Source organism: Myotis myotis, unplaced genomic scaffold (genome assembly GCF_014108235.1).
Source record: "Myotis myotis isolate mMyoMyo1 unplaced genomic scaffold, mMyoMyo1.p scaffold_m19_p_19, whole genome shotgun sequence".
NCBI lineage: Eukaryota > Metazoa > Chordata > Mammalia > Chiroptera > Vespertilionidae > Myotis > Myotis myotis.
In genome coordinates this window covers 24,446,912-24,461,042 of record NW_023416323.1, presented here as the reverse complement: position 1 = coordinate 24,461,042, position 14,131 = coordinate 24,446,912, and the positions used below count along the sequence as shown (strand labels likewise).

Below are 14,131 nucleotides of genomic sequence, written 5' to 3'. Positions count from 1 at the left end.
ACGTCAAATCATCTTCCATATATTTGGCCCCCTGTACCTTTCCCTCTGGTAACCACCATACTGCTGTCTGTGTCTGTGAGTTTTAGTTTTATATCCCACCTCTGAGTGAAATCATATGGTTCTTAGCTTTTTCTGACTGCCTTATTTCATATAGCATAATATTCTCAAAGTCCATCCATGTTGTCACAGATGGCAGTATTTAATCTTTTCTTATGGCTGTGTAGTATTCCATATTATATATGTACCACATCATCATTATCCAGTTTTCTACCGAAGGGCACTTTGGTTGTTTCCATTCTACCGTGAATGATGCTGCAATGAACATAAGGGTTCATATATCTTTTCAAGTAAATGTTTTTGAGTTTTTTGGGTAGATTCTCAAAAGAGGGATGGCTGGGTCATATGGTAACTCTATTCTTAATTTTTTGAGGAAACGGCATACTGTTTTCCACAGTGGTTGTACCAGTTTACATTCCTACCATCAGTGAATGAATATTCCTTTTTCTCCATACCTTTTTAACACGTATCACCTATCTTGTTCATAGTATTCACTCTAACAGGTGTGAGGTGGTATCTGAGTAGTTTTGATAAACCATAGGTGAATGGGCAAATAATTTCTGACAAAGGAACCAAAAACACACATTGGAAAAAAGAATCTTCAATACATGGTGCTGGGAGAATTGGAAAGCCACATTCAAAAGAATGAAATTAGATTACAGATTGTCCCATTGTAAAACAATTCATTCAAAAGGGATCAAAGACCTAAATATAAGATCTGAAACAATAAAGTACATAGAAGAAAACATTGGTACTAAACTTATGGACCTTGGTTGTAAAGAACATTTTATATGACTTTGACCCCAAAGGCAAGGGAAACAAAGGCAAACATAAATGAATGGACTATATCAAACTAAAAAGCTTCTGCACAGCAAAAGAAACTGACAACAAAACAAAAGGCAACCAACCAAATGGGAGATGTTATTTGCACACAACAGCTCAGGGGAGGGCTTAATATCCAAAATATATAAACAATTCATACAACTCAACACCAAACAATGAAACAATCCAATTAAAAAATGGAGAGAGCCTCTCTCAAGAAGACATACACAGAGCCATCAGATCTGAAAAGGTGTTCAACTTCACTAGCTATTAGAAGTCTGCATTTCTAGACAGCACCTCAACTAATTCTGACATACAAGGGAAGACACAAACATGTAATACAATTTTTGAGAGAGAGTTAAACCCACGATTTCCTTTATGAATTGTGACAGCATGAAAAATCTTCATAGCAAATTGTAGAATGTCTCCTAGGCAAAGGACGTATATGTGAAACGTGATAGTGTGCATAGGATTTTCATTTGTAAGGCAATGGATCGTCAATCCCATGCTGAAAAAATACCATTAAATATTGAGTTCCATAGCAGAATCTTTGTCTTGTGTACTGGAAAAACTTCAATACATGGAGCAAAGCAATACAAATATTATTGGTCAGTTAAACATAGCGGAGTGGGCAAAATTAGGTTGAGTTGTATGTGAAAAAGAGTTTATTCTTGCATTATTTATTAATTATTGTATTATTTATTTGTATTGCAACTGAAAACCTACTTTTGCCTACCCCTGCATTTAATTAATATTTCCGGTGCTTATGTTCCCAATGGCATTGATCTTAGAAAGCTTATTTAAGGTACCCAGCGCACAGCTAAATGATGGTTCTATCTATTCTGTCACTGTACACGCTTTCTATGTCTATATCTTACTTTATTTTACCAATTATTGTAAAATTAATACATGCTCATTAAAATTTAGATATGACTGAAACATGCTAAGTAAAAACCATATCGGGAGAAACCAAGATGGTAACATAGGTAAACCCTGGAAATTGCTGCCTCCCACAACAACTTCAAAAATACAACTAAAAGACAAAACGGACATCATCCAGAACCACAGGAAGGCTGGCTGAGTGGAAATTCTACAACTAGAAGGAAAGAGAAAAGCACACTGAGACTCAGAGGAGATGCGGAAGTAAAGTGCAGAGGTACTGAGGTGCACGTGGAAAGGGCTGGCAACTGAAGACATGGTTGTCTTTTTCAATCGGGAGGGAGTCTCAAGCTCCAGACTGCTCTGAGCTCCAGTTCCGGGCGAGTCTCTGGGAACCCAGACTCATACGGGGAGAAACTGGACTGTCTGGCATCGGTCGGAACTCAAGGGCAGCTTTCTCTCAGAGGTGCTTGCGGTGATTACTGGGACATTGAGACACGGGGCCTCTTAGGGTAGGACTGACGAGCAGCCATAGCTGCTTGCTCCACCCTGTTGATCCACTGAGACCCTGCCCCACCCAAGCTGTGTGCAGAGGCTTTTTCACATGAAAGGCCTGGCCCTTTGCAATCTGAAAATTACCTAACAAACTGCAGCTATGTCAGAGAGACCCAGAACTTCCAAAAGAAGGCCCAAGGCCCCACAGCAGCTTGCATTGCTTCACAGCTGGGCCTCATCTGGGCACCTCCAAACCCCAAACAAAGAAGAGGAATCTGCAGATCTCTCCATAGCTCCTGCTGGGTAGCCTCAGGCAGAGGCTAAATTAGCACCTCCTTAGAGATCCAAGAGCCAGTGTACCCAGTGGTCAGAGTGGGACCATCCAGATTACAACTCCTCAGATCCATAAGCGACACACTCGGGGCAGACTCAGTGAGCACCAAAGCCCCACTGAAACAAGTCTTGCCCCAGAAGGGTGTCTCCAGCACAGAAGTTCTCCCACTGTAGACACAGCCGATTCTCATCCAATTGGCCTGGAGGTCAATTCCTCCCAGTGATACCTACAACAATCAAGGCTTAACTACAACAAAACTGTGCACAAAGGCCACAAAGGGGTGCACCAAGAGTGTCTACCTCAGGTAATTGGGGAGGCTGAGCCACTGGGCCCTATAGGACACCTAGCACAGAAATCCACTCTATCAACACAGGGAAGCATAAAAAATGCGGAGACAAAGAAACAGGTCACAAATGACAGAAATGGAGGAAAGCAAACTACTGGATATAGAGTTCAAAACCACACTTATAAGGTTTTTCAAGAATTTTCTGGAAACTGCCGATAAATTTAGTGAGACCCTCAAGAAATCTAGTGAGACCCTTGAGGTTATGAAAAAGGACCAACTAGAAATTAAGCATACACTGACTGAAATAAAGAGTATTATACAGAGTTCCAACAGCAGACTAGAGGATTGTAAGAATCAAGTCAAAAATTTGAAATACGAAGAAGCAAAAAACACCCAACTAGAAAAACAAAAAGAAAAAAGAATCCAAAAATATGAAGATAGTGTCAGGAGCCTCTGGGACAACTTTAAGCGTACCAACATCTGAATAATGGGGGTGCCAGAAGAAGAGAGAGAGCAAGATATTGAAAACTTATTAGAAGAAATAATGACAGAATATTTCCTCTACCTGGTGAAAGAAATAGACTTACAAGTTCAGGAAGCTCAGAGAACCCCAAACAAAAGGAATCCAAAGAGGACCACACCAAGACACATCATAATTAAAATGCCAAGAGCAAAAGACAAAAAGAGAATCTTAAAAGTAGCAAGAGAAAAACAGTCAATTTCCTACAAGGGAGTACCCATACGACTGTCAGTTGATTTCTCAACCGAAACTATGCAGGCCAGAAGGGAGTGGCAAGAAATATTCAAAGTGATGAATACCAAGAACCTACAACCAAGATTACTTTACACAGCAAAGCTATCATTCAGAATTGAAGGTCAGATAAAGAGCTTCACAGATAAGGAAAAGCTAAAGGAGTTCATCACCACCAAACCAGTATTATGTGAAATGCTGAAAGGTATCCTTTAAGAAGAGGAAGAAGAAGAAAAAGTTAAAGATACAAATTATGAGCAACAAATACACATATATCAACAAGTGAATCTAAAAATCAAGTGAATAAATAATCTGATGAACAGAATAAACTGGTGAATATAATAGAATCAGGGGCATAGAAATGGAGTGGACTGACTAATCTCGGGGGGGAAGGGGGTGTGGGGGGTGCGAGAAGAGACTGGACAAAAATCGTACACCTATGGATGAGGACAATGGGGAGGGGTAAGGGCTGAGGGTGGGGTGGGAACCCGGTGGAGGGGAGTTATGGGGGGGAAAAAAGAGGAACAACTGTAATAACCTAAACAATAAAGATTTAATTTTAAATAAAAACACATATCTCCCACCTCATAATTTTCCTCAATCTTTGTATGAAAAACTGCTTACAATTTTGAATGGGGCAAGATATTTATATTACATATACAAACTAAGCATCTTATATTTCTTCCTTATGTTCTCAAAATTCAAATAAGTCAAAAGCAATCAGGGAAATGTGAAAGCCCTGCCTGCTCTGCTTGCCTATTGCCACTGTCACTATGCATCTTTTCTCCTAACCCCGTAAGACGCTGTGATCATCGTAGCGACATCTATCTAAATCTATGAAGTTACATTAATTTTGAAAAAAATGTGAGCTCTTATGGAGCCAATTCATCATCCAGCTGTTCACTGAAAGAAATCATAATTAGGTATTGTATTAGCCTGTGAGTGGCACCCAGGAAAATGGATTCAGAGGATAAGAGGGTCTGATTAGGATTGAATGTCTATAGATGCAGGGGTGTCAGATACACTACTTTAGAAGCGGGGATCAGAAAGGTGGTAATATTTGGACCAGGATTTCAATCCTGGATGCACATTATCCTGATTTGGAGAGCCTGCAAACACACACACACACACACACACACACACACACACACACACACAAACAGACACACACACACACACACACACACACACACACACACACACACACACCAATGCCCAGAGCATGAAATTTTGACCAGTGGAATAGAATGGAGCATTCTACAAGGTTCTGGTTATCAGAGTCCAAATGCCTGTGGAATTAAACAATGTTCTTCTGTTTATGTTCTGGGAAAGAGTAACTAGAAATGTGGACCTAATATTTTTGAAACACCTTGGATAACTATCCTTGTTATGGGAGATACAGTGCACATTTGCACATTCGCCTTTGACATGCCCTGAGAGATCCTGTAATTGAGAATCCTGTTGAACTTTGTTCTGTTTTCAAGCCCAGCCTTTCTGAAACATACACATACAACAAGTATATTTTTATTTTTTTTTAAATATTTTTAATTGATTTCAGAGAGGAAAGGAGAGGGAGCGAGAGATAGAAACATCAGTGATGAGAGTCATTGATTGGCTGCCTCTTGAACACCTCCTACTGGGGATCAAGCATGTGCCTTGACTAGGAACTGAACAATGACCTCCTGGTTAATAGGTCAATGCTCAACTCCTGAGCCATGCCAGCTGGGCACAAATATTTTTTATTTGAGCCAAGCCATGCCCTAGGGAGTGTGGATGGAAGGCCCTAAAAGGTCCCCAGTTTAGTGGAGTTTTGTCTTATACTGTGATAAGATAAATAAATGACAAACAAAAGAAGATCCCCAAATAATGAGTGATATGAAAAATAAATAAAACAAGAAGATAAGATGCAGGGATGTCAGATACACCACATTAGAAGCTAGAATCGGAAAGGTGGTAATATTTGGACCAAGGCCTGAAATGACAAGAGCAGCTGGTCATGCAAAGACCTCAAGGGAAGAACCTTCAGAGAGGAATGAACAGCCTGCCTGAGCCTGGCTTGTTCAAAGAGATCTAGCGTGGCTGACACATAATGGAGGTTGTTGCCAAAGACTGTTTGTTTGATATGGAGTTTGGATTTTGTTCTAAGTGGTAACAGAGGCAGGGGGAGTGATGTTATTTAATTTACCTTTAAATATATTACTGAGTGCTTGGAGGCGAAGAGATTTGGGATGGGGATGGAGATATGGTGTCAGGGAACAGAAGAATAAAAAAGTGAGGAAGAGGCCATTGCGGTGGTTCTGGTGACATGATGCTTTGTTGGTCACAGATGAGATGAAGAAAGATGCCCCAATTTTTGATACACTGTGGAGGTGCCATCACAGAACTTTGTTTGTAAGCCTGGGAATTGGGCACATGGGGTATTGGTGGTGGTGGTGGTAGGAGGCAGATAATTGACTGAAAAGGCAAATCAAATCAAATTAATCTGACTGTGAAACACTCAGACTGTTATTTTTATTTATTAGAAAATATTTTGGTAGATGCTGGTAAAGGGGTATTCCTGAAGTAGAAAGAAAAGTAGGCAAATGAAGAAACTCCCTGGGTACTGGTATTCCTAATGCATTTATTTGCCTTTGCCTGTGTAATGTACATGAGGTTGACTCATTTGTTGATCCCGTTGTGGTAATAGGGCGATGTATCATGAGCCTGAAAAAGGTGGTGGCATCATCCCTTTACTTCTACATATGCTGATTGTTAATGTTAAATGAAAGGAGGAGGAGGAACAGGAAGAAAATCAAAAATATAATTTTTTTTAGAATAACTTTTGTTTCAACTTAACTTCTTCCTCTGTGGAGCCTTGCAGTATGCCACATAGGAGAAACTGAAACCTGCTTACATGTTAGGGGCTGTGGTGTGTGGGTTTCACAGGTGAGCTGTGTCGAGTCGGTGCATTGTGATATTGTGGGGGGAACATCACTCCTGATCTTGCTGTATAATAGTTTCTTGTTTATTTCCCTATCTTTCTGACCTTTAATTTCCCCACCTACAATTTGACTGTGCTAGCTTAGCATCATTCTCAAGGTCTTTTTAGCTTTCAAATTCTAGAGTCCGTAAGTCTAATTACAGGTCTTCCCAAATTATTATTGCTTGCAATTTCCCTTAACGATTTTTAATGTGCTTATCCAGCAGTGTGGTGAAGTTTAACAGCCCGCTATTAGAGTGCAGTTCTTTTTTTTTTTTTTTTTTTATTGCTTAAAGTATTACAAAGGGTATTACATATGTGTCCATTTTATCCCCCCGCCCTAGACAGTCCCCTAGCCTCCCCTATCCCCCCATGTCTTATGTCCACTGGTTATGCTTCTATGCATGCATACAAGTCCTTTAGTCGATCTCTTACCCCCCTACCTCCTGCCCCGCAACCCTCCCCGGCCTTCCTGCTGCAGTTTGACAATCTGTTTGAGGGAGCTCTGCCTCTGTATCTATTATTGTTCAAAAGTTTATAATGGTCTCTATTATCCATGAATGAGTGAGATCATGTGGTATTTTTCCTTCATTGACTGGCTTATTTCACTTAGCATAATGCTCTCCAGTTCCATCCATGACGTTGCAAATGGTAGGAGTTCCTTCCTTTTTAGAGCAGCATAGTATTCCATCGTGTAGATGTACCACAGTTTTCTAATCCATTCATCTACTGATGGGCGCTTAGGCTGTTTCCAGATCTTAGCTATGGTGAATTGTGCTGCTATGAACATAGGGGTGCATATATCCTTTCTGATGGGTGTTTCTGGTTTCTTGGGATATATTCCTAGAAGTGGGATCACAGGGTCAAATGGGAGTTCCATTTTCAGTTTTTTAAGGAAACTCCATACTGTCTTCCATAGTGGCTGCACCAGTCTGCATTCCCACCAGCAGTGCACAAGTGTTCCTTTTTCTCCACATCCTCTCCAGCACTTGTCGTTTGTTGATTTGTTGATGATAGCCAGTCTGACAGGTGTGAGATGGTACCTCATTGTTGTTTTGATTTGCATCTCTCGGATGATTAGTGACTTTGAGCATGTTTTCATATGTCTCTTGGCTTTCTGAATGTCTAGAGTGCAGTTCTGACTTGAATGTTGGGTGATACATTTGTTGACGTTAATGAGTAAGATGAGAAAGTGAAACAACAGAGACATGGCATAACCTTACCCATTCATCAATGATGTGAGCTACTTCTTTGCTGATCTTGGATTTTGAATACTGATAGAAGATTTTCTTAACTTTCTGTGCTCTCTACAATGTTTTAAGTTGAATGTGCACTTATCACGGTTATCACGGTTAAATGGTGGTTTAATGGGAATGGTGGAATTTAAACTATCTGAATATAAAGAAAAAATTAGGCAATAGTAACTTCTGTGGATGGGGAGACATTGGGACATAACTGAGAATATGATATTCTTAAAGAAGTTAGCCATTGTTACAGTAAACAAGCAAATTAGATTTTGCTCACCAACATTCAAGGTGACAAGGTGAGATGGATATGCTTTGGGTAAAATTATTTGCTTCTTTCCTTTTTTTTCTAGGGATTTTCAGGAAATGCAAATGCAGACAGTGTCGTGTACTATAGACTCCAGCCTTCGATCAAGGCCAGGTTTCTGCGCTTCCTCCCTTTGGAGTGGAACCCCAAGGGCAGAATTGGAATGCGGATCGAGGTGTTTGGATGCGCATACAGTAAGTGTTCATCCAGCACGCTAAAATAGCTATCAGAGGAGAGGTTCGGAAAGCCAAATTCCATGCAGAAATTGACTTTATAGATATGTAAAGAGATAAAAGAACGATGTTTCCCCTTTTTATTGAATTTTTTGAGGTGACACTGGTTAACACAATTATACAGATTTCAGATGCACAATTCCACAACACATCATCTGTACACTATTGTGTGTGCATCACCCCAAATCAAATATTCTTCCATCACCATTTATCCCCCTTTACCTTTCTCCTCCCCCCTCACCATCTCCCTCCCCCTGGCAATCCCCACCGTTGTCTATGTCCATGATTTTTTTCTCTTTTTTTTCTCAATCTCTCCATCCCCCAACCCCCACCCCCTCAGCTGTCAGCCTGCTCTCTGTCTATGGGTCTGTCTTTATTTTACTTGATAGGTAGTTCATTTTGTTCATGAGATTACATGAGTGAAATCATATGGTATTTGTCTTTCTCTGACTGGCTTATTTCACTTAGCATAATACTCTGCAGGTCCATCCATGCTGTCACAAAAGGTAAGATTTTCTTCATTTTTACTGCTGAGTAGTATTCCATTGTGTAAATGTACCACAGATTTTTTTTATCCACTCATCTACTGGTGGGCATTTGGGCTGCTTCCAAATCTTGTTATTGTAAATAATGCTGCAATGAACTTAGGGGCACACATATTCCATTGAATTAATGTTTTGGGTTTCTTCAAATATATTCCCAGAAGTTGAGTTGTTGGGTCATAAGGCAGTTCCATTTTAAATTTTTGAAGTAACTTCACACTGCTTTCCACAGTGGCTGCACCAATCTGCATTTCCACCAACAGTGCATGCGGGTTCCCTTTTCTCCATTGTTTGTTGATTTATTGATCATAGCCATTCTGATAGGTGTGAGGTGCTATATTGCCCTGGGCAAGGGAAATTAATGTAACTATATCAAATTGAAAAGGTTTTGTACAACAAAGGAAATCATCAACAAAATGTAAAGACAACCACTGAATGGGAAAACATATTCACATCCGATAAGGAGTTGACATCCAAAGTTTATAAAACATTTACAAAGCTCAACACCAAAAAAACAAACAATCCAATTAAAAAATGGGCAAAGACCTGAATAGACACTTTGCCAAAGAGGACTTACAGATGGCCCATAGACATATGAAAAGATGTTCAGTGTAACTAATCATCCGAGAATTGCAAAAAGGAATTTTTCTATGTCCCTACATGCCAATACATCTTTTATATTTTAAATCAGAAATGGAAGCATTTGCCCTGGCCAGGTGTCTCAGTTGGTTGGAGCATCATCCTATACACCAAAAGGTTGCAGGTTTGATTCCTGGTCAGGGTCCATACCTGGGTTTAGGGTTTGATCCCTGGTTGGGGTGTGTATGGGAGGCAATGGATGGATGTTTCTCGCTCTTTCTCTTTCTTTTTTCCCCCCTTCATCTCTTTAAAATCAACAAACATATCCTTGGGTGAGGACTGAACTTTTTTTTAAAAGAACTGGAAACATTTTACAGATAGGAAAATTGATATAGAGATAAGTATACATACATGTTTGTAGACATATGTGAATCCATTTATCTAAATCGACTATGATTGACTAAATCCCAGCTTTCAGATATTAGAGCTCTCCCACCGCCACTGGAACATATTTGGATGTTTCATATGGGCACCCTGAATTTCATAAAAGAGACAGTGTTCTATTTAGTATAAGCTTTAATCTTTAAGAGACCAAAGAATGCTTTTTTCTCCAGCTTAAAAATAATACACCATGCAACTCACTTATGCTTCGCCCTCAGCATAAATTCATAGAAAGGGTAAAGACCTCTGCCAAAATATAATTTGTGTTTGAAATACTTTCACATAACAAAGATAAAAACCACAGATTTCACTTAGTCTCCTCTTAATGAAGCACTTTTATTATGTCTTTTTGTGGGGAGGGCACCTAAGAGTTATTGATAGCCCACCTCAAGCTTCCCCATCCTGTGAGATGCTCCTGTATTACAGAACAATGAGTTCATTAGCCTGATCTACCGTCATCAGACGAGCAGCCTGAGGTCTGGAGAAATTGAGTAATTTGCGCAGCATCTTACTCGAGTACACGAAGAAACCAGAAAAGAATCCAGGACTGTTCAGTTCCACTCCATCATCATTTCTCCACTAAACCTTTATTTTTTTTAGCCACTAAAGCTTTCTTCACCTATATGTTGTCATGTTGGGATATAAGTTAAGTTGGGTTCTGGCTCACATTATTTACATGCAAGGAAGGCATGTCATACAGAGGGCGAGCGGCTTGTTGAAGTTGTCTCAACTGTGTCAGACAGAGAACCCATTTGTACGTATTGCATAGTTCTACTTGCTACTCAGTGACACTCCTGGTGTCCACCTCTACCAGCAAGCATTCTGTCCCTGCCAGGGCCTACAGGATGGTAATCATAGTGTTGATATCAAGAGTAATAATTAGGCCCAACAGGCAATGCTCAGTGGTTGAGCATTGACCTAGGAACCAGGAGGTCACTGTTCAATTCCTGGTTAGGGCACATAGGGGCGTGCAGGAAGCAGCTGATCCCTCATCACTGATGTTTCTACCTCTCCTTCTCCCTTCCTCTTTGAAAACAACAAAAATATATTTTAAAAAAGAGTAATAATAAGAATCACAATAGTACTAATATTAATAGTATTCATTTTTATCTTTCTAAAAATAACAAATTTTTATTGAGTGCTTATATCTGCACTATATTAAGCAGTTGGTTTATTATTCAAAAAATGTCCAGATAAGTATCATTAGATAACAATTCCAGTCCCCCAACTTTGCAAATGAGGAAATGAATGCCTAGGGAGGATGACTTGCTCAAGCTACACAGATAGGCAGGGACAGAGCTGGTGTGCAGCCAAGTCCACCAGCATCCAGAACCTGAGCTCACTCAATGCTCATGTTCCCTCCAGCTGCTGAATCATAGTGATGAGCCCTGGGCAGCTTGCTTCTCACCATCTGCCCAGCTTCCTGCTGGTTTTCTTGGCTTCAACAATCAGCTTGGCCGCTCCTGTTATGTTTTAGTTCCTCACTTCACAATTGTTACACTTCAAAAAACCATCCCTAAAACAATATCCCATCCCCGATTTTGGTTCTGGTGCACAGAATCCAGTCTGTCTTATTTGTCTTTGGATCACAGTTGTTAGCAAAGCTCATGTCACACGATGAACAATTTACAAAACAAACTTCAAAATGCTTCAGATTTATAGTTACATTCAGAGTCTCCACCTTGCAGAATATTTATTTATCACAGTGTAATGATAGCTAGCAGTTTGTGGAGTACTTACTCTCTGTCACATATAGTTTTTATAGACATTCAAATTTAATCCTAAAAAAGCACCCATTTCATGGAGGCTTAGAAATGTTGAGTGATTTTTTCAGTGTTACACACTTAATACACATTCAAACTAGGATGTAAATTCATCATTAGTTTCACAAGACTATTGAGGCTGTTTTTCTAAAACTGAAGCAACACTCACACGGTCTGTTTGGAAGTAGCTGCTGCGGAACAGGCTCCTTTGAGTTCGCTGCTAACATATGCGTAATGATAACTCAGATCAGCCCTCCCCCCTGATTGATCTGGAACTGTGGGGACATTCTTTTCTCTGGGACTTCACTTGCCATCTCTTGGAGTGAGCACAATGTCCACATCTTTTGTCAGCCTTCTTTTTTCATTGACCCACAGTCTAAGTAGCAACACTGGGAGCCATCATGTCTTTAACACGAACATAAACACATATGGTTAAACAATTTGATAGGATTCAATGTAAAATGACAGTTTTATAATTTTGGGTAAAAGAGAAGAAGTAATAAACTTTATAGAAAACTACTCTCAGAGATTACCTAAAATAACCACAGATGCGTTGGCTGTGGGTGCTGCTTTATGGGCTTCTATTTGATCAAATTGACTTCACTTCCTCTATACACCTCTATACACCATAGTCACACTTATTCATAGCATCAGCCTTACAGCTAATTTACTAAAGCATGATACTGTATAAACATCATTTATTAAACAGTTAATACGTGTCAGATACTATTCTTTCTAGGCATTTTCTGATTTACTGCTAACAGCATAGGGAAGTAGAGCATGAATATTACCATTTTATCCAGGAGTAAGAGGAGATAAGCAGAATTGTTGGCTGCGCGGGGCCTGTGGCTTTCTCTGGGCCACCCAGTGCAGAAATAGATGGGGCCATTGGCTTCCCCTTTCCTCAAGAAAGAGCTGCAGGTGTTACCAGCACAAGAACACGGCTGCAAGGTTTTGTCTGGAATAATCCAGACCTAGGATCAGGCTGGATTTTCTCCAGATGTACCAGGCCATGCTCCTTCAATCCCTAAAAAAAGAAAAGCAGTGTTGGGAGGTGGGCAGGGCCTCTCTCCTGAGCCACAGTCAGGGGACACGGGTCTGTGCCGGCAATTAAGTGGAGTGTGAGGAAGGCCTGGAGGGTTGCATGCCAGCCGCCAGCCCGTGTGTCTCAAGTCTCCTGACGTGGGGGACGGGGGAACGTGAACCGTAGAGAAATACAGAACCTTGTCCAGGATTACACCGCCTGTGTTAGATCTAGGATTTAAATTCAGATCCATTGCCTTCTAAAGCCGGTGCTCTTGACGACTAGATGAATCATACATGCATTCTCCTTTTAAGTATTTTTTGACATTTGCTGAAAGAGAACTCTACCAGGTATTGGGTATATGGAGAAAATCTAAAATAGTATATATATTATGAATCATTGTTATATATAATATTTTTGCTTTCTAATGCTAGGTTTAGTTAACACAATCCTTTCACTCTCCATAGCAAAGTATAAACACAACAGTATCTAAATTGCTACAAAGTTACAAAACCCCAAATGGAAAATTTATAGTACTGACTGTACAGTAAAAGCCAAGAAAGCAATGTACATGTTGCTAAAATAACCCCCACAGCCACTGTGAATAACAGCCACAATAGGGGGTCCGGGGTCACCCTGCAGAGCTGGCTGTCAACTTGCTCACCAATGAGGGGGTGGGGGGAGAGAGAGAGAGAGAAAGAGAAAGAGAGAGAGAGAGAGAGAGAGAGAGAGAGAGAGAGAGAGAGAGAGAGAGAAGAGAGAGAGAGAGAAGTGGAAGAATGTAGGTGTGTATGCATGAGTATTTGTAAAAACAGAACCATTATGGCAACTAACATGGGGTGTTTGACCTTAAGTCAGAAAAGGCAATGTTATAAAAATTGAACACACTCAATGCAAATTAGTGTATGTAGGGTGTGAGGAATAAGTGATTGATAAATTGAGATTAGTATGAGAAAAAAAGCACCAGGTTTTGAAACTGATACATAGATATTTCACATGGGAGGCTGGGATAGTCCAAATAGAAGGAGGGGTGTACCCCAGTCAAGCTCAGAAATGAGGATTGCTTGCAGCAGTTCTCAACCTGTGGGTCGAGACCCCTTTGGGGGTCGAACGACCCTTTCACAGGGGTCGCCTAAGACCATCGGGAAACACATATAGCATATCAGATATTTACATTACGATTCATAACAGTAGCAAAATTACAGTTACGAAGTAGCAACGAAAATAATTTTATGGTTGGGGGTCACCACAACATGAGGAACTGTATTAAAGGGCCGCGGCATTAGGAAGGTTGAGAACCACTGGCTTAGAGGGCCAGTCTGTATTTGAGAATGGTCATGCAGACTGAAATGAGGGGTGCAGATTGGAGGCAGCAGATCAGTTAGACCCCTGAACTTGTGAAGTGACAATAAAGC

General features: G+C 40.4%; 1 protein-coding gene across 1 annotated transcript in view; it reads left to right on the top strand.

Annotated features, from left to right (window-relative positions):
* CNTNAP4 (contactin associated protein family member 4) overlaps positions 1–14,131 on the top strand; it is a 245,985-nt gene that overhangs the window by 128,124 nt on the left and 103,730 nt on the right. Inside the window, exon 4 of the mRNA XM_036346911.1 lies at positions 8,181–8,328. Within this exon, the coding sequence (XP_036202804.1) occupies positions 8,181–8,328 (148 nt within the window). The remainder of the gene's footprint in view (positions 1–8,180; positions 8,329–14,131) is intronic.